This window comes from Oncorhynchus mykiss, chromosome 9 (genome assembly GCF_013265735.2).
Source record: "Oncorhynchus mykiss isolate Arlee chromosome 9, USDA_OmykA_1.1, whole genome shotgun sequence".
Lineage (NCBI taxonomy): Eukaryota > Metazoa > Chordata > Actinopteri > Salmoniformes > Salmonidae > Oncorhynchus > Oncorhynchus mykiss.
Genome location: NC_048573.1, coordinates 2,537,121 through 2,560,018, shown reverse-complemented (window position 1 = coordinate 2,560,018; position 22,898 = coordinate 2,537,121). Strand labels below are relative to the sequence as shown.

Genomic DNA, 22,898 nt, shown 5'->3' with positions numbered 1-22,898 from the left:
TTACTATTCCCCCAGCCTTTAGTTGTTATACCCCCAGCCTTTAGTTACTATGTCCCCAAGCTCGTTACTATGCCCCCAGCCTCTTGTTACTATGCCCCCAGCCTTTAGTTATTATGCCCCCAGCCTTTAGTTACTATGTCCCCAGCCTTTAGTTACTATGTCCCCAGCCTTTAGTTACTATGCCCCCAGCCTCTAGTTACTATGCCCCCAGCCTTTAGTTACTATGTCCCCAGCCTTTAGTTACTATGTCCCCAGCCTTTAGTTAATATGCCCCCAGCCTTTAGTTATTATGCCCCCAGCCTTTAGTTACAATGTCCCCAGCCTTTAGTTACTATGTCCCCAGCCTTTAGTTACTATACCCCCAGCCTCTAGTTACTATGCCCCCAGCCTTTAGTTATTATGCCCCCAGCCTTTAGTTACTATGTCCCCAGCCTTTAGTTACTATGTCCCCAGCCCTTAGTTACTATGTCCCCAGCCTTTAGTTGTTATACCCCCAGCCTTTAGTTACTATGCCCCCATCCTTTAGTTACTATGGCCCTAGCCTTTAGTTACTATGTCCCCAGCCTTTAGTTACTATGTCCCCAGCCTGTAGTTATTATGCCCCCAGCCTGTAGTTACAATGTCCCCAGCCTTTAGTTACTATGTCCCCAGCCTTTAGTTACTATGTCCCCAGCCTTTAGTTACTATGCCCCCATCCTTTAGTTACTATGGCCCTAGCCTTTAGTTACTATGTCCCCAGCCTTTAGTTACTATGTCCCCAGCCTGTAGTTATTATGCCCCCAGCCTTTAGTTATTATGCCCCCAGCCTTTAGTTACTATGTCCCCAGGCTTTAGTTACTATGCCCCCAGCCTTTAGTTACTATGCCCCCAGCCTTTAGTTGTTATACCCCCAGCCTCTAGAATAGCCTGCCAGAGAACCTGAGGGGAAGTGAAACTTTGGACATATTAAAAGAGATCTTAAAACACATATTTTTAGCTTAGCTTTTCCTCAGGGAGCTTTTTGGTTGTTCAGTTATTATTGTTAGCGCATTATAGCACATTGTGTTGCATTCCATGGTGAAGTTGGAAGTTTACATACACTTAGGTTGGAGTCATTAAAACTCTTTTCAACCACTCCACACATTTCTTGTTAACAAACTATAGTTTGGGCAATTCGGTTAGGACTTCTACAATTGTTTACAGACAGATTATTTCACTGTATCAAAATTCCATTTCACATTCGTAAAATAAAGTGGTGAACCTAACTGACCTAAAACAGGGAATTTTTTACTAGGATTAAATGTCAGGAATTGTGAAAAACTGAGTTTAAATGTATTTGGCTAAGATGTATGTAAACTTCTGACTTCAACTGTATCTCTCTCTATCTCTTTCTCTCTCACACAGACATGTAACACACAACACAACCTCACAATGCTAAATGCTACAAGCTAGGCCTCCAGGTGTAGTGGCTTGTGTGTTTGACTCTCAGATACAAAGTCTCTGGGTTTGAAAGTGAGACAAACAGACAAGTTCAGAAGATATGGTACAACATGCTACATCATAATTAACAAACACAACATGCTACATTCTTCATAACACAACGTGCCACATCATTCATAACAAACACAACATGCTACATCATGCATAACACAACATGCTACATCATTCATAACAAACACAACATGCTACATCATTCATAACAAACACAACATGCTACATCATTCATAACACAACATGCTACATCATTCATAACTGGTATGAAATGGCGCCGATAGAGATGGTTGCCTCGCTTCGCGTTATTAGGAAACTCTGCAGTATTTAGTTTTTTTAGTGGATTATTTCTCATATTGTTACCCCAGGAAATGGCAAGTCTCATTACATACAGCCGGGAAGAACTAGTGGACATGAGAGCAACGTCAACTTACCAACATTTCGACCAGGAATACGACTTTCCCGAAGCGGATCCTCTGTTTGGACCACCACCCAGGACAATGGATCGGATGGATCCCTGTAGGCGACCCAAAACAACGGCACCGCAGAAGGGAAGACGGATCGGTCTTCTGGTCAGGCTCCATAGATGGGCACATCACTCACTGCTCCTGAGTGTACTACTTGCCAATGTCCAGTGTCTTGACAACAAGGTTGGTGAATTTCGAGCAAGGTTTGCCTTCCAGAGGGACACCCGAGATTGTAACATTCTCTGTTTCACGGAAACATGGCTCACTCAGGATATGTTATCAGCGTCGGTACAGCCACCCGGGATCTTCACGCATCGCGAAACAAACAGAAACAACCATCTCTCTGCTAAGAAGAAGGGCATTATCTACCAAGAAATATAATTATAATCTTTGATTATAATCACAGTCATGTACACACACCCCCCCCCCCCCCCCCCCAGACACCTCGACAGAAAGAACTTAACTGGACTCTATGTCAACTGGATATACCTTTAGGCTGCTTTATTGTAGCTGCCGATTTTTACAAAGCTAATCTGAAAACAAGGCTCCCCAAATTTTATCAGCATATCGAATGCGCGACCCGGGCTGGCAGCATTCTGGATCATTGCTACTCTAACTTCCATGATGCATACAAAGCCCTCCCTCGCCCTCCTTTTGGAAAATCTGACCACGACTCCATTTTGTTGCTCCCAGCATATAGACAGAAACTAAAACAAGAAACGCCCATGCTCGCTGGTCCGACCAATCGGATTCCACGCGTCAAGATTGGTTCGATCACATGGACTGGGATATGTTCAGGATAGCCAGAGACAACAACATTGATGTATACGCTGACTCGGTGAGCGAGTTTATTAGCAAGTGCATCAGTGATGTTGTACCCATGGCAACTATTAAAACCTTCCCCAACCAGAAACTGTTGACTGATGGCAGCATTCGCGCAAACCTTGAAAGTGCGAACCACTGCTTTTTATCATGACAAGGTGACCGGAAACATGACCGAATACAAACAGTGTAGCTATTCCCTCCGCTAGGCAATCAAACAACCTAAGCATCCGTATAGAGACAAAGTAGAGTCGCAATTCAACGGCTCAGACACGAGACGTATGTGGCAGGGTCTACAGTCAATCACGGACCCAGACAAATTAAACAACTTCTTTGCTCGCTTTGAGGATAATACAGTGCCCCTGACACGGCCCGATACCAAAACCTGCGGGCTCTCCTTCACCGCTGCCAACATGAGTAAAACATTTTAAACGTGTTAACCCTCGCAAGGCTGCCGGCCCAGACGGCATCCCTAGCAACGCCCTCAGAGCACGCGCAGACCAGCTGGCTGGTGTGTTTACGGACATATTCAATCAATCCCTATCCCAGTCTGCTGTTCCCACATGCTTCAAGAGGGCCACCATTGTTCCTGTTCCCAAGAAAGATAAGGTAACTGAGCTAAATGACTATCGCCCCGTAGCACTCACTTCTGTCATCATGAGAATAGTCAAGGATCATATCACCTCCACCCTATCTGACACCCTAGACCCACTCCAATTTGATTACCGCCCCAATAGGTCCACAGACGACGCAATTGCAATCACACTGCACACTGCCCTAACCCATCTGGAAAAGAGGAATACCTATGTAAGAATGCTGTTTACAAATTACAGCTCAGCATTTAACACCATAGTACCCTCCAAACTCACCAATAAGCTTGAGCCCCTGGTTCTCGACCCCGCCCTGTGCAACTGGACATTCTGACGGACCGCCTGGTACGGCAACTGCTCCGCCCACATCTGTAAGGCTCTTCCGAGGGTAGTGAGGTCTGCACAACGCATCACCGGGGGCAAACTACCTGCCCTCCAGGACACCTACACCACCCGATGTCACAGGAAGGCCATAAAGATCATCAAGGACAACAACCACCTGAGCCACTGCCTGTTCACCCCGCCATCATCCAGAAGGCGAGGTCAGTACAGGTGTATCAAAGCTGGGACCGAGAGACTGAAAAACAGCTTCTATCTCAAGGCCATCAGACTGTTGAACTGCCAACATACTGACTCAAATTGCTAGCCACTTTAATAATAAAAAATTGGATGTAATAAATGTATCACTAGCCACTTTAAACAATGCCACTTTGTATAATGTTTACATACCCTACATTATTCATATCACAACATGCTACATCATTCATAACACAACATGCTACATCACTCATAACACAACATGCTACATCATTCATATCACAACATGCTACATCATTCATAACACAACATAATACATCATTCATAACACAACATGATACATCATTCATAACACAACATGATATATCATTCATAACACAACATGATACATCATTCATAACACAACATGATACATCATTCATAACAAACACAACATGCTACATCATTCATAACACAACATGCTACATCATTCATAACACAACATGCTACATCATTCATAACAAACACAACATGCTACATCATTCATAACACAACATGCTACATCATTCATAACAAACACAACATGCTACATCATTCATAACAAACACAACATGCTACATCATTCATAACACAACATGCTATATCATGCTACATTGAATGTCCCTGAGTGGCCTAGTTACAGTCAAAGACAACATTGAATGTCCCTGAGTGGCCTAGTTACAGTCAACGACAACATTTAATGTCCCTGAGTGGCCTTGTTACAGTCAAAGACAACATGTAATGTCCCTGAGTGGCCTTGTTACAGTCAAAGACAACATGTAATGTCCCTGAGTGGCCTTGTTACAGTCAACGACAACATTTAATGTCCCTGAGTGGCCTAGTTACAGTCAAAGACAACATGTAATGTCCCTGAGTGGCCTTGTTACAGTCAAAGACAACATGTAATGTCCCTGAGTGGCCTAGTTACAGTCAAAGACAACATTGAATGTCCCTGAGTGGCCTAGTTACAGTCAAAGACAACATGTAATGTCCCTGAGTGGCCTTGTTACAGTCAAAGACAACATGTAATGTCCCTGAGTGGCCTAGTTACAGTCAAAGACAACATGTAATGTCCCTGAGTGGCCTAGTTACAGTCAAAGACAACATGTAATGTCCCTGAGTGGCCTTGTTACAGTTTTGACTGAAATCTATGACAAGACTTCCAGGTTTGCAAAGCTCTTAGAGACAGAAATACTTACAGCTCTTAGAGACTTATACAGATATACTTACAGCTCTTAGAGACTTACCCAGAAATACTTACAGCTCTTAGAGACTTACCCAGAAAGACTCACAGCTCTTAGAGACAGAAATACTTACAGCTCTTAGAGATTGCAAAACTTACAGCTCTTAGAGACTTACCCAGAAAAACGTACAACTCTTAGAGACTTACCCAGAATTACGCACAGCTCTTAGACTGACCCAGAAAGACTCACAGCTCTTAGAGACTGACCCAGAAAGACTCACAGCTCTTAGAGACTGACCCAGAAAGACTCACAGCTCTTAGAGACAGAAAGACTCACAGCTCTTAGAGAGAGAAACACTTACAGCTCTTAGAGACAGAAATACTTACAGTTGTAATCACTATTCGCTGCCAAATGTGATTCTAACATCAAATCAAATGTTATTGGTTACATGCGCCGAATTCAACCTTACCATGAAATGCTTACTGACAAGCCCTTAACCATCAATGCAGTTTTAAAAAGACGAATAAGAAATACAAATCACATTAAAGAGCAGCAGTAAAATAACAACAGCGAGACAATATACAGGGGGTACAGAGTTAATGTAATGAACCAGGGGTGTGAATTCCATATATATATGTACTTCATTTTCAAGAACTTTACATTTCTAAAAACATGTTTTCACCTTGTCATTGTGGGGTATTGTGATGTCATTATGGGGTATTGTGATGTCATTGTGGGGTATTGTGATGTCATTGTGGGGTATTGTGATGTCATTGTGAGATATTGTGATATCATTATGGGGTATTGTGATGTCATTGTGGGGTTTTGTGATGTCATTGTGAGATATTGTGATATCATTATGGGGCATTGTGATGTCATTGTGGGGTTTTGTGATATCATTATGGGGTATTGTGATGGCATTGTGAGATATTGTGATATCGTTATGGGGTATTGTGATGACATTGTGGGGTTTTGTGATGTCATTGTGAGATATTGTGATATCATTATGGGGCATTGTGATGTCATTGTGGGGTTTTGTGATGTCATTGTGAGATATTATGATATCATTATGGGGTATTGTGATGTCATTGTGAGATATTGTGATATCATTATGGGGTATTGTGATGTCATTGTGAGATATTGTGATATCGTTATGGGGTATTGTGATGTCATTGTGGGGTTTTGTGATGTCATTGTGGGGTATTGTGATGTCATTGTGAGATATTGTGATGTCATTATGGGGTATTGTGATGTCATTGTGAGATATTGTGATATCATTATGGGGTATTGTGATGTCATTGTGGGGTGGGTGAGAAATAATACATTTTGAATTCAGTCTGGAACACAAGAAAATGTGGAATAAGTCAAGGGGTATGAATACTTTCTGAAGGCACTGTATTTAATTACAAAAAATAAAATGTGTTTAAAGTGAGAAGTAGGCATTGGTCTTTAGCCCGAAAAGAAAATAAATTCACACGAGCACCACAATTCCTTCTACACCCATGCTCTACCAAGGTTTTCCAGCACATAGCTTTGACCTACTACGGTAGCTATGTTGGTCTATTGTACTTCAAACAATGTGTAAGCAGGTTGCCTAAGATTCAAACCTGCTCTGTTGCTGCTAATACCCACCAGACATTTCTAAACCCAGAGGCACAATATCGCAAGACTTCGGGGAATGCTTGTAAAACAGACCAATCAGACCAGGCCGGGGTTTGGGGTTAGAGAAGTCAAAAAGACAAGTGAAACATACTTCCTTAGTCGTTCATTTTCTAGAAATTTAAAGGCACAACCCAGATCTCCAGTAGTGGAACATGTTATTACTCCACTAGATTAGAGACAATGTCTTCAGTAGTGGAACATGTTATTACTCCACTAGATTAGAGACAATGTCTTCAGTAGTGGAACATGTTATTACTCCACTAGATTAGAGACAATGTCTTCAGTAGTGGAACATGTTATTACTCCACTAGATTAGAGACAATGTCTTCAGTAGTGGAACATGTTATTACTCCAACCTGGATTAGAGACAATGTCTTCAGTAGTGGAACATGTTATTACTCCACTCGATTAGAGACAATGTCTTCAGTAGTAGAACATGTTATTACTCCAAACTCATGAAAGTGACAAACTGACACATTTTCTAACACATTTTAGGAAGCTTTATTTGACAAGTTGGCAGCCATACAATGGTGTTGCTCAAGATAAACACCCACAACGACATTATAGAAAAATACACTTTCCAATTTCACATGAACAAACAGAATTTAACAGACCAGCTCAATATAAAACACAATTAAGCCTTTGCAACAATCATCATGGACATAACACTACAACTTTCCTTCTGTTAGTAGTAATGAAGCCTTTCCAACAATCATCATGGACAAAACACTACAACTGTCCTTCTGTTAGTAGTAATGAAGTCTTTACATCATTCATCATGGACATAACACTACAACTGTCCTTCTGTTAGTAGGAATGAAGTCGTTACATCATTAATCATGGACATAACACTAGAACTGTCCTTCTGTTAGTAGTAATGAAGCCTTTACAACTGATACTGTCAGCTGGTTCCAGTCAGTGGTGTCTGTATGTTCTCATGATAAACTAACTCTTGTTGTTGATAGTTCCAGTCAGTGGTGTCTGTATGTTCTCATGATAAACTAACTCTGTTGTTGATAGTTCCAGTCAGTGGTGTCTGTATGTTCTCATGATAAACTAACTCTTGTTGTTGATAGTTCCAGTTAGTGGTGTCTGTATGTTCTCATGATAAACTAACTCATGTTGTTGATAGTTCCAGTTAGTGGTGTCTGTATGTTCTCATGATAAACTAACTCATGTTGTTGATAGTTCCAGTCAGTGGTGTCTGTATGTTCTCATGATAAACTAACTCTTGTTGTTGATAGGTCCAGTTAGTGGTGTCTGTATGTTCTCATGATAAACTAACTCTAACTCTGTTGATGGAGGTCAAGGCTGCAGTGTCTAAAGAGAAGTACATGATAAACTGACTCTCTCTGTTGTGGAAACTTCACACCTCTCTGTTGCTGATGCTGTTGGCGGTCAAGGCTGCAGTTGGTTAAAGATAAGGGAAGGAGGGAGAGAGAATTTAAGAGAAAGGAGAAGTAAAGAGATGGACTGACAGGGTTGTGGTTATTCACCGCACCTGAAGAGAGCATCTTTTTCCATCCACCATGAAGTTCTGATGAACAGGGTCACTAGGTAAAGAGAGAGGAGAGAGAGATGAGTGAGGAACAGAGGAGCTGGTCCAGTCTACTACAGTGAAGACCTCCAACACCATGACGTTCTGATGAACAGGGTCTCTAGGTAAAGAGAGAGGAGAGAGAGATGAGTGAGGGACAGAGGAGCTGATCCAGTCTACTACAGTGAAGACCTCCAACACCATGACGTTCTGATGAACAGGGTCTCTAGGTAAAGAGAGAGGAGAGAGAGATGAGTGAGGGACAGAGGAGCTGGTCCAGTCTACTACAGTGAAGACCTCCAACACCACAGCAACAGTTATAGACCCCAACAGGTCTCAGTGTTTAATGTGTAGTTAGATACATTTATACACCCCAACAGGTCTCAGTATTTAATGTGTAGTTAGATACATTTATACACCCCAACAGGTCTCAGTGGTTAATGTGTAGTTAGATACATTTATACACCCCAACAGGTATCAGTGTTTAATGTGTAGTTAGTTACATTTATACACCCCAACATACAGCCCAATTATTTTGACTGATTCAACCAGGTGTTTGACTGTTGTTTTAAGTGTTTAGAACTCTGAATGTACAGAATACTTGCAGCTGAAGTCGGAAGTTCACATACACTTGAGGCAAAAATATTTAAACTCAGTTTTTCACAATTCCTGACATTTAATCCTTGCTTGCACACACTTTTTCAGTTCTGCCCACACATTTTTTATAAGATTAAGGTCAGGGCTTTGTGATGACCACCCCAATTTCTTGACTTGGTTGTCCTTAAGCCATTTTGCCACAACTTTGGAAGTATGCTTAGGGTCATTGTCCATTTGGAAGACCCCTTTGCGACCAAGCTTTAACTTCCTGACTGATGTCTTGAGATTGTACTTCAATATATCCACGTAATTTTTCCTTCCACATGAAGCCATCTATTTTGTGAAGTGCACCAGCCCCTCCTGCAGCAAAGCACCCCCACAACATGATGCTGCCACCCCCGTGCTTCACGGTTGGGATGGTGTTCTTTGGCTTGCAAGCCTCCCCTTTTTCCTCTAGATATAACGATGGTCATTATGGCCAAACAGTTCTATTTTTATTTCATCAGACCAGAGGACATCTCTCCAAAAAGAACGATCTTTGTCCCCATGTGCAATTGCAAACCGTAGTCTGGCTTTTTTATGGCGGTTTTGGAGCAGTGGAATCTTCCTTGCTGAGCGGCCTTTCAGGTTATGTTGATATAGGACTCGTTTTACTGTGGATACAGATACTTTTGTACCTGTTTCCTCCAGCATCTTGACAAGGTCCTTTGCTGTTGTTCTGGGATTGATTTGCACTTTTCGCACCAAAGTACAATCATCTCTAAGAGACAGAACGCGTCTCCATCCTGAGCGGTATGATGGCTGCGTGGTCCCATGGTGTTTATACTTGCGTACTATTGTTTGTACAGATGAATGTGGAACCTTCAGGCATTTGGTAATTGCTCCCAAGGATGAACCAGACTTACGGAGGTCTATAATTTCTTTCTGAGGTCTTGGCTGATTTCTTTTGATTTTCCCATGATGTCAAGCGAAGAGGCACTGAGTTTGAAATACATCCATAGGTACACCTCCAATTGACTCAGATGATGTCAATTAGCCTATCAGAAGCTTCTAAAGCCATGACATAATTTTCTGTAACAGCAACAAGCTGTTGAATGGCACAGTCAACTTAGTGTATGTAAACTTCTAACCCACTGGAATTGTGATACAGTGAATTATAAGTGAAATAATCTGTCTGTAAACAATTGTTGGAAAAATGACCTGTGTAATGCACGAAGTAGATGTCCTAACCGACTGCACAAAGTGGATGAAATTTGTTTTAAAAAATGAGTTCCAACTATGTGAAGAAGAGGCAGAAGAGGGAGGTATGTGTTTGTGTGTCTGTGTCTGTGTGTGAGTGTGAGTGTGAGTGTGAGTGTGAGTGTGAGTGTGTGTGTGTGTGTTTTTTTGTTTCTCTGCATGTGTGTCTGTGTGTTTGGCTCAGTTTGTGTGTCTGTGTTCTGTGTGGCTCAGTTAGTAGAGAATGGCGCTTGGAAAAGTTTAACCATGTATCCGCTCACGGTTGTAAGTCGCTCTGGATAAGTGTTTCTGCTAAATGACTCACTACTTACTGCTAACCAAAATCTTTAAAACATATATACATGTAAAATGTGTGACAGAGGGACAGAGGTGATGTAGTTCACAGAGAGACGTACCAGAGCAGGAGATCTGTGGCTGATTGAGCTTGTAGCGATATGTTTATATGTGTGTGTGGTGGGGGGTAGGGGGCAGCCTCTATTTTTAATGCTGTCAGTAGTAAGGATGTTTCATTTGGTGACTTTGGATCTTTTGAGCATCATGTTATACTGTTTAAATGTCAGCCACCAGACCAGAGCATCATGTTATACTGTTTAAATGTCAACCACCAGGCCAGAGCATCATGTTATACTGTTTAAATGTCAGCCACCAGACCAGACCATCATGTTATACTGTTTAAATGTCAGCCACCAGACCAGAGCATCATGTTATACTGTTTAAATGTCAGCCACCAGACCAGAGCATCATGTTATACTGTTTATATATCAACCACCAGACCAGAGCATCATGTTATACTGTTTAAATGTCAGCCACCAGACCAGAGCATCATGTTATACTGTTTAAATGTCAGCAACCAGACCAGAGCATCATGTTATACTGTTTAAATGTCAGCCACCAGAGCATCATGTTATACTGTTTAAATGTCAGCTACCAGACCAGAGCATCATGTTATACTGTTTAAATGTCAGCCACCAGACCAAAGCATCATGTTATACTGTTGAAATGGCAGCCACCATAACCACAGCCATTCTCTGGATCTAGTTATTACCAAGGGACTTTCTACTGGGCCCACCCATAACCACAGCCATACTCTGTACTTGGTTATTACCAAGGGGTTTTCTATTGACATGTCCTCTATTGATGTTGCTTTATCTAATCACCACTGGGGATTTTTTACTACCTTGTTGCCAGTACAAACATTAATTAAATAAAAACATTGTAAATCAATTGCAAACATCGGTGCCTTAGCTGTTGAAAAGTTGAAAAAGGTCACATCCAAATGGAGAGCCCCTTGGATGAGAAAGGAAACTAATAAATTAAAGAGAAATTGCAGAATGGCAGAGGGAAAGTGGAAGTCAAAGTTGCAGGTTCATTTTGATATTCTGAGATATATAACAAGGCCATTAGAAATGAGAGAGCATCATATATAACAAGGCCATTAGAAATGAGAGAGCATCATATATAACAAGGCCATTAGAAATGAGAGAGCATCATATATAACAAGGCCATTTGACATGAGAGAGCATCATATATAACAAGGCCATTAGAAATGAGAGAGCATCATATATAACAAGGCCATTAGAAGTGAGAGTGCATCACATATAACAAGGCCATTAGAAATGAGAGAGCATCATATATAACAAGGCCATTAGAAATGCCAGATGGGCTCATTTTACTAACTTAATCATTAATAATCAGAATAACTAGAGATTGCTCTTCTCCACCATTGATGGCCTGATAAATCCTACCTCCAGCAAACCTATGTGAACTTTCCTCCACATGTAAATGTGATGAGTTTACAGCATTTTACAGAGATAAGATAACCAACATTAGACTGTGTATCAGTCAAGACCTGCTGAGAAGTTTGATGATGTGTGTACTAGCCTATCACACAAAGGTACCATGGATTTATGATCCCTGGTGTACACAGACATGTTCAGGAAAATGACATCACAACTTTCTTTTTCTTTGCCTACCATGCAAAGTCGCTGTGGAATTATTTTCCCTGGAAAATAATATCACAATTTAAGCATTCTGGTTTTCTTGCCCACCAAAACACAGAGACAACCATAGTTAAAGTGATAATTTATCTTAGAACCAACACAGATACCAAACAGTTCTCTGTTCTTGTATTATTGGATTTAAGTGCAGTACTCAACACTGTTGACTATGATGTCACATGTGGTGTTCCACAAGGCTCCATTGTGGGTCCGGTACTGTCCAGTTAATATATGTTACCCAGCAGGGTTATCAGTCCTGTACTGTCTAGTTAATATATGTTACCCAGCAAGGTTATCAGTCCTGTACTGTCCAGTTAATATATGTTACCCAGCAGGGTTATCAGTCCTGTACTGTCTAGTTAATATATGTTACCCAGCAGGGTTATCAGTCCTGTACTGTCTAGTTAATATATGTTACCCAGCAGGGTTATCAGTCCTGTACTGTCCAGTTAATATATGTTACCCAGCAGGGTTATCAGTCCTGTACTGTCTAGTTAATATATGTTACCCAGCAGGGTTATCTGTCCTGTACTGTCCAGTTAATATATGTTACCCCTTGGCAGGGTTATCAGTCCTGTACTGTCTAGTTAATATATGTTACCCAGCAGGGTTATCAGTCCTGTACTGTCTAGTTAATATATGTTACCCAGCAGGGTTATCAGTCCTGTACTGTCTAGTTAATATATGTTACCCAGCAGGGTTATCAGTCCTGTACTGTCTAGTTAATATATGTTACCCAGCAGGGTTATCAGTCCTGTACTGTCTAGTTAATATATGTTACCCAGCAGGGTTATCAGTCCTGTACTGTCTAGTTAATATATGTTACCCAGCAGGGTTTTCAGTCCTGTACTGCCTAGTTAATATATGTTACCCAGCAGGGTTATCAGTCCTGTACTGTCCAGTTGATATATGTTACCCCTTGGCAGGGTTATCAGTCCTGTACTGCCTAGTTAATATATGTTACCCAGCAGGGTTATCAGTCCTGTACTGTCCAGTTGATATATGTTACCCCTTGGCAGGGTTATCAGAAAGCACAGCATTGATTTTAATTTTAGCTTCACGGATAAATTGTTAGACTGTATTAGTGATTTAAATACTTGGATGGCTCACAACTTCCTCCAGCTAAAGCAAGACAAGACCGATGTAATTATTGTTGGAGCCAAAGCACAGAGAGAGAATCTGGCCGCACATTTGAAATCACAGGCAACAAAGATTAATCACCAGGTAAAAAACCTAGGTGTTATTTTAGATTCTGAACTCTTTAATCACACATTAGGAATGTGACCAAAATAGCTTTTTCCCACCTGAGGAACATTACCAAGGTGCAGCTGCTTCTCTCTCAGGCTGATACAGAGAGACTCTGTGAACTACAAAACATACAGAATGCTGCAGGGTACTGACCAAGACCAGACAGAGAACACATTACACCGGTTTTAAGGTCACTGTACTGTAAAACATACAGAATGCTGCAGGGTACTGACCAAGACCAGACAGAGAGAACATATTACACTGGTTTTAAGAAGCATGGAGAGACAGCCTTTTAACTATCCCAAAGCCTAGGACCAAGAGGCATGGAGAGGATACCTTTAGTTACTATGCCCCCAGCCTTTAGTTACTATGTCCCCAGCCTTTAGTTACTATGTCCCCAGCCTTTAGTTACTATGCCCCCAGCCTCTGGAATAGCCTTCCAGAGAACCTAAATGGGACCAAGAGGCATGGAGAGCCAGCCATTTAACTATCCCAAAGCCTAGGACCAAGAGGCATGGAGAGGCAGCCTTTTAACTATCACAAAGCATAGGACAAAGAGGCATGGCCTTTAGTTACTATGCCCCCAGACTTTAGTTACTATACTATAATAACCTGCCAGAGAACCTGAGGGGGGCCAAGAGGCATGGAGAGAGCCTTTAGTTACTATGCCCCCAGCCTTTAGTTACTATGCCCCCAGCCTTTAGTTACTATGCCCCCAGCCTTTAGTTACTATGCCCCCAGCCTTTAGTTACTATGTCCCCAGCCTTTAGTTACTATGTCCCTAGCCTTTAGTTACTATGCCCCCAGTCTTTAGTTACTATGCCCCCAGCCTTTAGTTACTATGTCCCCAGCCTTTAGTTACTATGCCCCCAGCCTTTAGTTACTATGCCCCCAGCCTTTAGTTACTATGCCCACAGCCTTTAGTTACTATGTCCCCAGCCTGTAGTTACTATGCCCCCAGTCTGTAGTTACTATACCCCCAGCCTTTAGTTACTATGACCCCAGCCTTTAGTTACTATGCCCCCAGCGTTTAGTTACTATGCCCCCAGCCTGTAGTTACTATGCCCCCAGCCTTTAGTTACTATGACCCCAGCCTTTAGTTACTATACCCCCAGCCTTTAGTTACAATGCCCCCAGCCTTTAGTTACTATGCCCCCAGCCTTTAGTTACTATGCCCCCAGCCTTTAGTTACTATGCCCCCAGCCTGTAGTTACTATGCCCCCAGCCTGTAGTTACTATGCCCCCAGCCTTTAGTTACTATGTCCCCAGCCTGTAGTTACTATGCCCCCAGCCTTTAGTTACTATGCCCCCAGACTTTAGTTACTATGCCCCCAGCCCTTAGTTACTATGCCCCCAGCCTTTAGTTACTATGCTCCCAGCCTTTAGTTACTATGCCCCCAGCCTGTAGTTACTATGTCCCCAGCCTTTAGTTACTATGTATTTAGTTACTATGTCTTTAGTTACTATGTCTTTAGTTACTATGTCTTTAGTTACTATGCCCCCAGACTTTAGTTACTATGCCCCCAGCCTTTAGTTACTATGCCCCCAGCCTGTAGTTACTATGTCCCCAGCCTTTAGTTACTATGTATTTAGTTACTATGTCTTTAGTTACTATGTCTTTAGTTACTATGTCTTTAGTTACTATGCCCCCAGCCTGTAGTTACTATGCCCCCAGACTTTAGTCACTATGCCCCCAGCCTTTAGTTACTATACCCCCAGCCTTTAGTTACTTTGTCCCCAGCCTTTCAGTTGTTATACCCCCAGCCTTTAGTTACTATGTCCCCAGCCTTTAGTTACTATGTCCCCAGCCTTTAGTTACTATGCCCCCAGCCTTTAGTTACTATGCCCCCAGCCTTTAGTTGTTATACCCCCAGCCTTTAGTTGTTATACCCCCAGCCTTTAGTTACTATGCCCCCAGCCTTTAGTTACTATGTCCCCAGCCTTTAGTTACTATGCCCCCAGTCTTTAGTTACTATGTCCCCAGCCTTTAGTTGTTATACCCCCAGCCTTTAGTTACTATGCCCCCAGCCTTTAGTTACTATGCCCCCAGCCTTTAGTTACTATGCCCCCAGCCTTTAGTTATTATGCTCCCAGCCTTTAGTTACTATGTCCCCAGCCTTTAGTTACTATAACCCCAGCCTTTAGTTGTTATACCCCAGTCTCTAGAATAGCCTGCCAGAGAACCTGAGGGTAAGTGAAACTGTGGACATATTTAAAAGAGATCTTAAAACACATATTTTTAGCTTAGCTTTTCCTCAGGGAGCTTTTTGGTTGTTCAGTTGCTATTGTTATGATTTTGAAGCACATTGTGTTGCATTCCATGGTGAGTTGGAAGTTTACATACACTTAGGTTGGAGTCATTAAAACTCTTTTCAACCACTCCACACATTTCTTGTTAACAAACTACAGTTTTGGCAATTCGGTTAGGACTTCTACAATTGTTTACAGCAAGATTATTTCACTGTATCAAAATTCCATTTCACATTCTTAAAATAAAGTGGTGATCCTAACTGACCTAAAACAGGGAATTTTTTACTAAGATTAAATGTCAGGAATTGTGAAAAGTTTAAATGTATTTGGCTAAGGTGTATGTAAACTTCTGACTTCAACTGTATCTCTCTCTCTATCTCTTTCTCTCTCACACAGACATGTAACACACAACACAACCTCACAATGCTAAATGCTACAAGCTAGGCCTCCAGGTGTAGTGGCGTGTGTGTTTGACTCTCAGATACAAAGTCTCTGGGTTTGAAAGTGAGACAAACAGACAAGTTCAGAAGAGATGGTACAACATGCTACATCATAATTAACAAACACAACATGCCACATCATTCATAACACAACATGCTACATTCTTCATAACACAACATGCCACATCATTCATAGCAAACACAACACGCTACATCATTCATAGCAAACACAACGTGCTACATCATTCATAACACAACATGCTACAGCATTCATAAAACAACACAACATGCTACATCATTCATAACAAACACAACATGTTCCATCATTCATAACAAACACAACATACTACGTCATTCATAACTGGTATGAATTGGCGCCGATAGAGATGGTTGCCTCGCTTCGCGTTCTTAGGAAACTATGCAGTATTTTGTTTTTTCTAGTGGATTATTTCTCATATTGTTACCCCAGGAAATGTCAAGTCTCATTACATACAGCCGGGAAGAACTAGTGGACATGAGAGCAACATCAACTTACCAACATTTCGACCAGGAATACGACTTTCCCGAAGCGGATCCTCTGTTTGGACCACCACCCAGGACAATGGATCGGATGGATCCCTGTAGGCGACCCAAAACAACGGCACTGCAGAAGGGAAGACGGATCGGTCTTCTGGTCAGGCTCTATAGATGAGCACATCACTCACTGCTCCTGAGTGTACTACTCGCCAATGTCTAGTGTCTTGACAACAAGGTTGGTGAATTTCGAGCAAGGTTTGCCTTCCAGAGGGATATCCGAGATTGTAACATTTTCTGTTTCACGGAAACATGGCTCACTCAGGATATGTTATCAGAGTCGGTACAGCCACCCGGTATCTTCACGCATCGCGAAACAAACAGAAACAACCATCTCTCTGCTAAGAAGAAGGGCAGGGTTGTATGCCTTATGATTAACGAATCGTGTTGTGGTTATAGCAACATACAGGAACTAAAGTCCTTTTGCTCTACCTGACCTAGAATTCCTTACAATCAAATGATGACCGCATTATCTACCAAGAAAATGATCTTTGATTATAATAACAGTCGTGTACACCCCCCCCCCCCCCCCCAGACACCTCGACAGAAAGAACTTAACTGGACTCTATGTCAACTGGATATACCTTTAGGCTGCTTTATTGTAGCTGCCGATTTTAACAAAGCTAATCTGAAAACAAGGCTCCCCAAATTTTATCAGCATATCGAATGCGCGACCCGGGCTGGCAGCATTCTGGATCATTGCTACTCTAACTTCCATGATGCATACAAAGCCCTCCCTCGCCCTCCTTTTGGAAAATCTGACAACGACTCCATTTTGTTGCTCCCAGCCAATAGACAGAAACTAAAACAGGAAACGCCCATGCTCAGATCTGTTCAACGCTGGTCCGACCAATCGGAATCCACGCGTCAAGATTGGTTCGATCACATGGACTGGGATATGTTCAGGATAGCCAGAGACAACAACATTGATGTATACGCTGACTCGGTGATCGAGTTTATTAGCAAGTGCATCGGTGATGTTGTACCCATGACATATATTAAAACCTTCCCCAACAAGAAACTGTTGACTGATGGCAGCATTCGCGCAAACCTTGAAAGTGCGAACCACTGCTTTTTATCATGGCAAGGTGACCGGAAACATGACAGAATACAAACAGTGTAGCTATTCCCTCCGCTAGGCAATCAAACAACCTAAGCATCCGTATAAAGACAAAGTAGTCGCAATTCAACGGCTCAGACACGAGACGTATGTGGCAGGGTCTACAGTCAATCACGGATTACAAAAAGAAAACCAACCCCGATGTCTTGCTCCCAGACAAATTAAACAACTTCTTTGCTCGCTTTAAGGATAATACAGTGCCACTCACACGGCCCGCTACCAAAACCTGCGGGCTCTCCTTCACCGCTGCCAACATGAGTAAAACATTTTAAACGTATTAACCCTCGCAAGGCTGCAGGCCCAGACGGCATCCCCAGCAGCGCCCTCAGAGCACGTGCAGACCAGCTGATGGTGTGTTTACGGACATATTCAATCAATCCCTATCCCAGTCTGCTGTTCCCACATGCTTCAAGAGGGCCACCATTGTTCCTGTTCCTAAGAAAGCTAAGGTAACTGAGCTAAATGACTATCGCCCCGTAGCACTCACTTCTGTCATCATGAAGAGCTTTGAGAGAATAGTCAAGGATCATATCACCTCCACCCTATCTGACACCCTAGACGCACTTGATTACCGCCCCAATAGGTCCACAGACGACGCAATTGCAATCACACTGCACACTGCCCTAACCCATCTGGAAAAAAGGAATACCTATGTAAGAATGCTGTTTACAAATTACAGCTCAGCATTTAACACCATAGTACCCTCCAAACTCACCAATAAGCTTGAGCCCCTGGTTCTCGACCCCGCCCTGTGCAACTGGACATTCTGACGGACCACCTGGTACGGCAACTGCTCCGCCCACATCTGTAAGGCTCTTCCGAGGGTAGTGAGGTCTGCACAACGCATCACCGGAGGCAAACCTGCCCTCCAGGACACCTACAACACCAGATGTCACAGGAGGGCCATAAAGATAATCAAGGACAACAACCACCCATGCCACTGCCTGTTCACTCCGCTATCATCCAGAAGGCGAGGTCAGTAGAGGGGCATCAAAGCAGGGACAGAGAGACTGAAAAACAGCTTCTATCTCAAGGCCATCAGACTGTTGAACTGCCAACATACTGACTCAAATTGCTAGCCACTTTAATAATAAAAAATTGAATGTAATAAATGTATCACTAGCCACTTTAAACAATGCCACTTTGTATAATGTTTACATACCCTACATTACTCATCTCATATGTATATCTGCTAACCCCATGTGAATGTGACCAGTAAAATGTGATTTGATTTGAACAAATACAACATGCTACATCATTCATAACACAACATGTTACATAATTCATAACACAACATGCTACATCACTCGTAACACAACATGCTACATCATTCATAACACAACACAATATGCTACATCATTCATAACACAACACAACATGCTACATCATTCATAAAACAACACAACATGCTACATCATTCATAACAAACAACACGCTACATCATTCATAACACAACACGTTACATCATTCATAACAAACACAACATGCTACATCATTCATAACGCAACATGCTACATCATTCATAACACAACATGCTACATCATTCATAACACAACATGCTACATCATTCATAACACAACATGCTACATCATTCATAACAAACACAACATGCTACATCATTCATAACACAACATGCTACATCATTCATAACACAACATGCTACATCATTCATAACACAACATGCTACATCATTCATAACAAACACAACATGCTACATCATTCATAGCACAACATGCTACATCATTCATAACACAACATGCTACATCATTCATAACACAACATGCTACATCATTCATAACACAACATGCTACATCATTCATAACAAACACAACATGCTACATCATTCATAACACAACATGCTACATCATTCATAACACAACATGCTACATCATTTATAACACAACATGCTACACCATTCATAACACAACATGCTACATCATTCATAACACAACATTTCATTTTGAAGTTAGAGTTGAAGGGTTAGGGTTAGAGTTGAAGTTGAAGTTAGAGTTGAAGTTAGGGTTAGAGTTGAAGTTAGGGTTAGAGTTGAAATTAGGTTTGGAGTTGAAGTTAGGATTAGGTGGACCTACCTCAGTCTGTACATTAGGGTTAGTGATACAGTGATCTGGACCTACCTCAGTCTGTACATTAGGGTTAGTGATACCGTGATCTGGACCTACCTCAGTCTTTACATTAGGGTTAGGGTTAGTGATACAGCGATCTGGACCTACCTCAGTCTGTACATTAGGGTTAGTGATACAGTGATCTGGACCTACCTCAGTCTGTACATTAGTGTTAGTGATACAGTGATCTGGACCTACCTCAGTTTGTACATTAGGGTTAGTGATACAGTGATCTAGACCTACCTCAGTCTGTACATTAGGGTTAGTGATACAGTGATCTGGACCTACCTCAGTTTCTCTATTAGGGTTAGTGATACAGTGATCTGGACCTACCTCAGTCTGTCCATTAGGGTTAGTAATACAGTGATCTGGACCTTCCTCAGTCTGTACATTAGGGTTAGTGATACAGAGATCTGGACCTACCTCAGTCTGTACATTAGGGTTAGTGATACAGTGATCTGGACCTACCTCAGTCTGTACATTAGGGTTAGTGATACAGTGATATGGACCTACCTCAGTCTGTACGTTTCGTCCCTGGATCCAGATACAGCTCTACCTAAAGTTCACACAGATTTAATTTGTTAAAATGGCAATATCTACCTTTTTGAGTAACCCAACTAATCCACATAGAATTGTGTTATTGATCTGTCAAATTGCTGTAAAGCCAATCTAAGTAGCGGTAGATCTGTTCTTTGTGAGATATTTCTATGCTTCCCGTTCCTAAGTTTGGTTTTTGAAGATCTATTATCTATTATTATAATAATGATTATCTACACTATACACGGTGCTTCATTTGTAAATCTGAACAAAAAGTGAGCTAGTTCTTTTTTATGCTGGAACGACCTTCTGACCTGTATCTATGTCTATCTGTCTTCACCGCTGAGTAGACAGGGTCTGGAACGACCTTTTGACCTGTATCTCTGTCTGTCTTCACTGCTGAGTAGACAGGGTCTGGAATGACCTTTTGACCTTTATCTCTCTCTGTCTTCACTGCTGAGTAGACAGGGTCTGGAACGACCTTCTGACCTGTATCTCTGTCTGTCTTCACCGCTGAGTAGACAGGGTCTGGAACGACCTTCTGACCTGTATCTCTGTCTATCTGTCTTCACTGCTGAGTAGACAGGGTCTGGAACGACCTTCTGACCTGTATCTCTGTCTATCTGTCTTCACCGCTGAGTAGACAGGGTCTGGAACGACCTTTTGACCTGTATCTCTGTCTGTCTTCACTGCTGAGTAGACAGGGTCTGGAATGACCTTTTGACCTGTATCTCTCTCTTTCTTCACTGCTGAGTAGACAGGGTCTGGAACGACCTTCTGACCTGTATCTCTGTCTATCTGTCTTCACCGCTGAGTAGACAGGGTCTGGAACAACCTTTTGACCTGTATCTCTGTCTGTCTTCACTGCTTAGTAGACAGGGTCTGGAACGACCTTCTGACCTGTATCTCTGTCTATCTGTCTTCACCGCTGAGTAGACAGGGTCTGGAACGACCTTTTGACCTGTATCTCTGTCTGTCTTCACCGCTGAGTAGACAGGGTCTGGAACGACCTTCTCTAAAAGAAACACATAAACAGGTCACAACTAGTGAGATACATTTTAACTATTGTTAAAAACACAGTAAATACATATGATTTACTTCAGAAAGATGAGGGGAGTGTTGTTGGTCTCTCCCTTCTTCCTACCTCTACTCCTGTTGTGTTGTCTCTTCTCTGTGTGGTTGATGTCAGCATAGGTCACATCACCTGGAACGGATCCACCTGGAACTAAACACAGGAGAGAGAGAGAGGATGTTAACACAGAAAGGACCAGATCAACCTGGAACTAAAAACAGGAGAGAGAGAGGATATTAACACAGACTGGACCAGATCCACCTGGAACTAAACACAGGAGAGAGAGAGAGGATATTAACACAGAAAGGACCAGATCAACCTGGAACTAAACACAGGAGAGAGAGAGGATATTAACACGGACTGAACCAGATCTTCCTGGAACTAAACACCACATACAGTACTACAGTACCTGTGGTGTTATAGTGTTATACAGTATTACAGTACCTGTGTTGTTATACAGTATTACAGTACCTGTGGTGTTATACAGTATTACAGTACCTGGTGTGTTATAGTGTTATACAGTATTACAGTACCTGTGGTGTTATAGTGTTAAACAGTATTACAGTACCTGGTTTGTTATAGTGTAATACAGTATTACAGTACCTGTGGTGTTATACAGTACTACAGTATTACAGTACCTTTGGTGTTATAGTGTTATACAGTATTACAGTACCTGTGGTGTTATAAAGTATTACAGTACCTGTGGTGTTATAAAGTATTACAGTACCTGTGGTGTTAGTGTTATACAGTACTACAGTACCTGTGGTGTTATAGTGTTACACAGTAGTACACTACCTGTGGTGTTATAGTGTTATACAGTATTACAGTGCATGTGGTGTTATAGTGTTATTCAGTATTACAGTACCTGTGGTGTTATACAGTACTACAGTATTACAGTACCTGTGGTTTTATAGTGTTATACAGTATTACAGTACCTGTGGTGTTATAGTGTTATACCGTATTATAGTACCTGTGGTGTTATAGTGTTATACAGTATTACAGTACCTGTGGTGTTATAGTGTTATTCAGTATTACAGTACCTGTGGTGTTATACAGTACTACAGTATTACAGTACATTTGGTGTTATAGTGTTATACAGTATTACAGTACCTGTGGTGCTATACAGTACTACAGTATAACAGTACTTGTGGTGTTATAGTGTTATACAGTATTAGAGTACATATGGTGTTAGTGTTAAACAGTATTACAGTACCTGTGGTGTTATACGGTATTACAGTACTACAGTACCTGTGGTGTTATACGGTATTACAGTACCTATGGTGTTATAGTGTTATACAGTATTACAGTACCTGTGGTGTTATTGTAATACAGAATTACACTACCTGTGGTGTTATAGTGTTATACAGTATTACAGTACCTGTGGTGTTATAGTGTTATACCTGTATTACAGTACC

At 41.8% G+C, this 22,898-nt stretch overlaps 1 protein-coding gene across 1 annotated transcript in view; it reads right to left on the bottom strand.

The window, feature by feature from the left end:
- LOC110515346 overlaps positions 1–22,898 on the bottom strand; it is a 98,483-nt gene that overhangs the window by 35,174 nt on the left and 40,411 nt on the right. Inside the window, exons 4-6 of the mRNA XM_036989227.1 lie at positions 21,556–21,636; positions 21,312–21,426; positions 20,388–20,430 (exon numbers count right to left, since the gene is read on the bottom strand). Of these exons, the coding sequence (XP_036845122.1) occupies positions 20,427–20,430; positions 21,312–21,426; positions 21,556–21,636 (200 nt within the window). The 3' untranslated portion in view covers positions 20,388–20,426. The remainder of the gene's footprint in view (positions 1–20,387; positions 20,431–21,311; positions 21,427–21,555; positions 21,637–22,898) is intronic.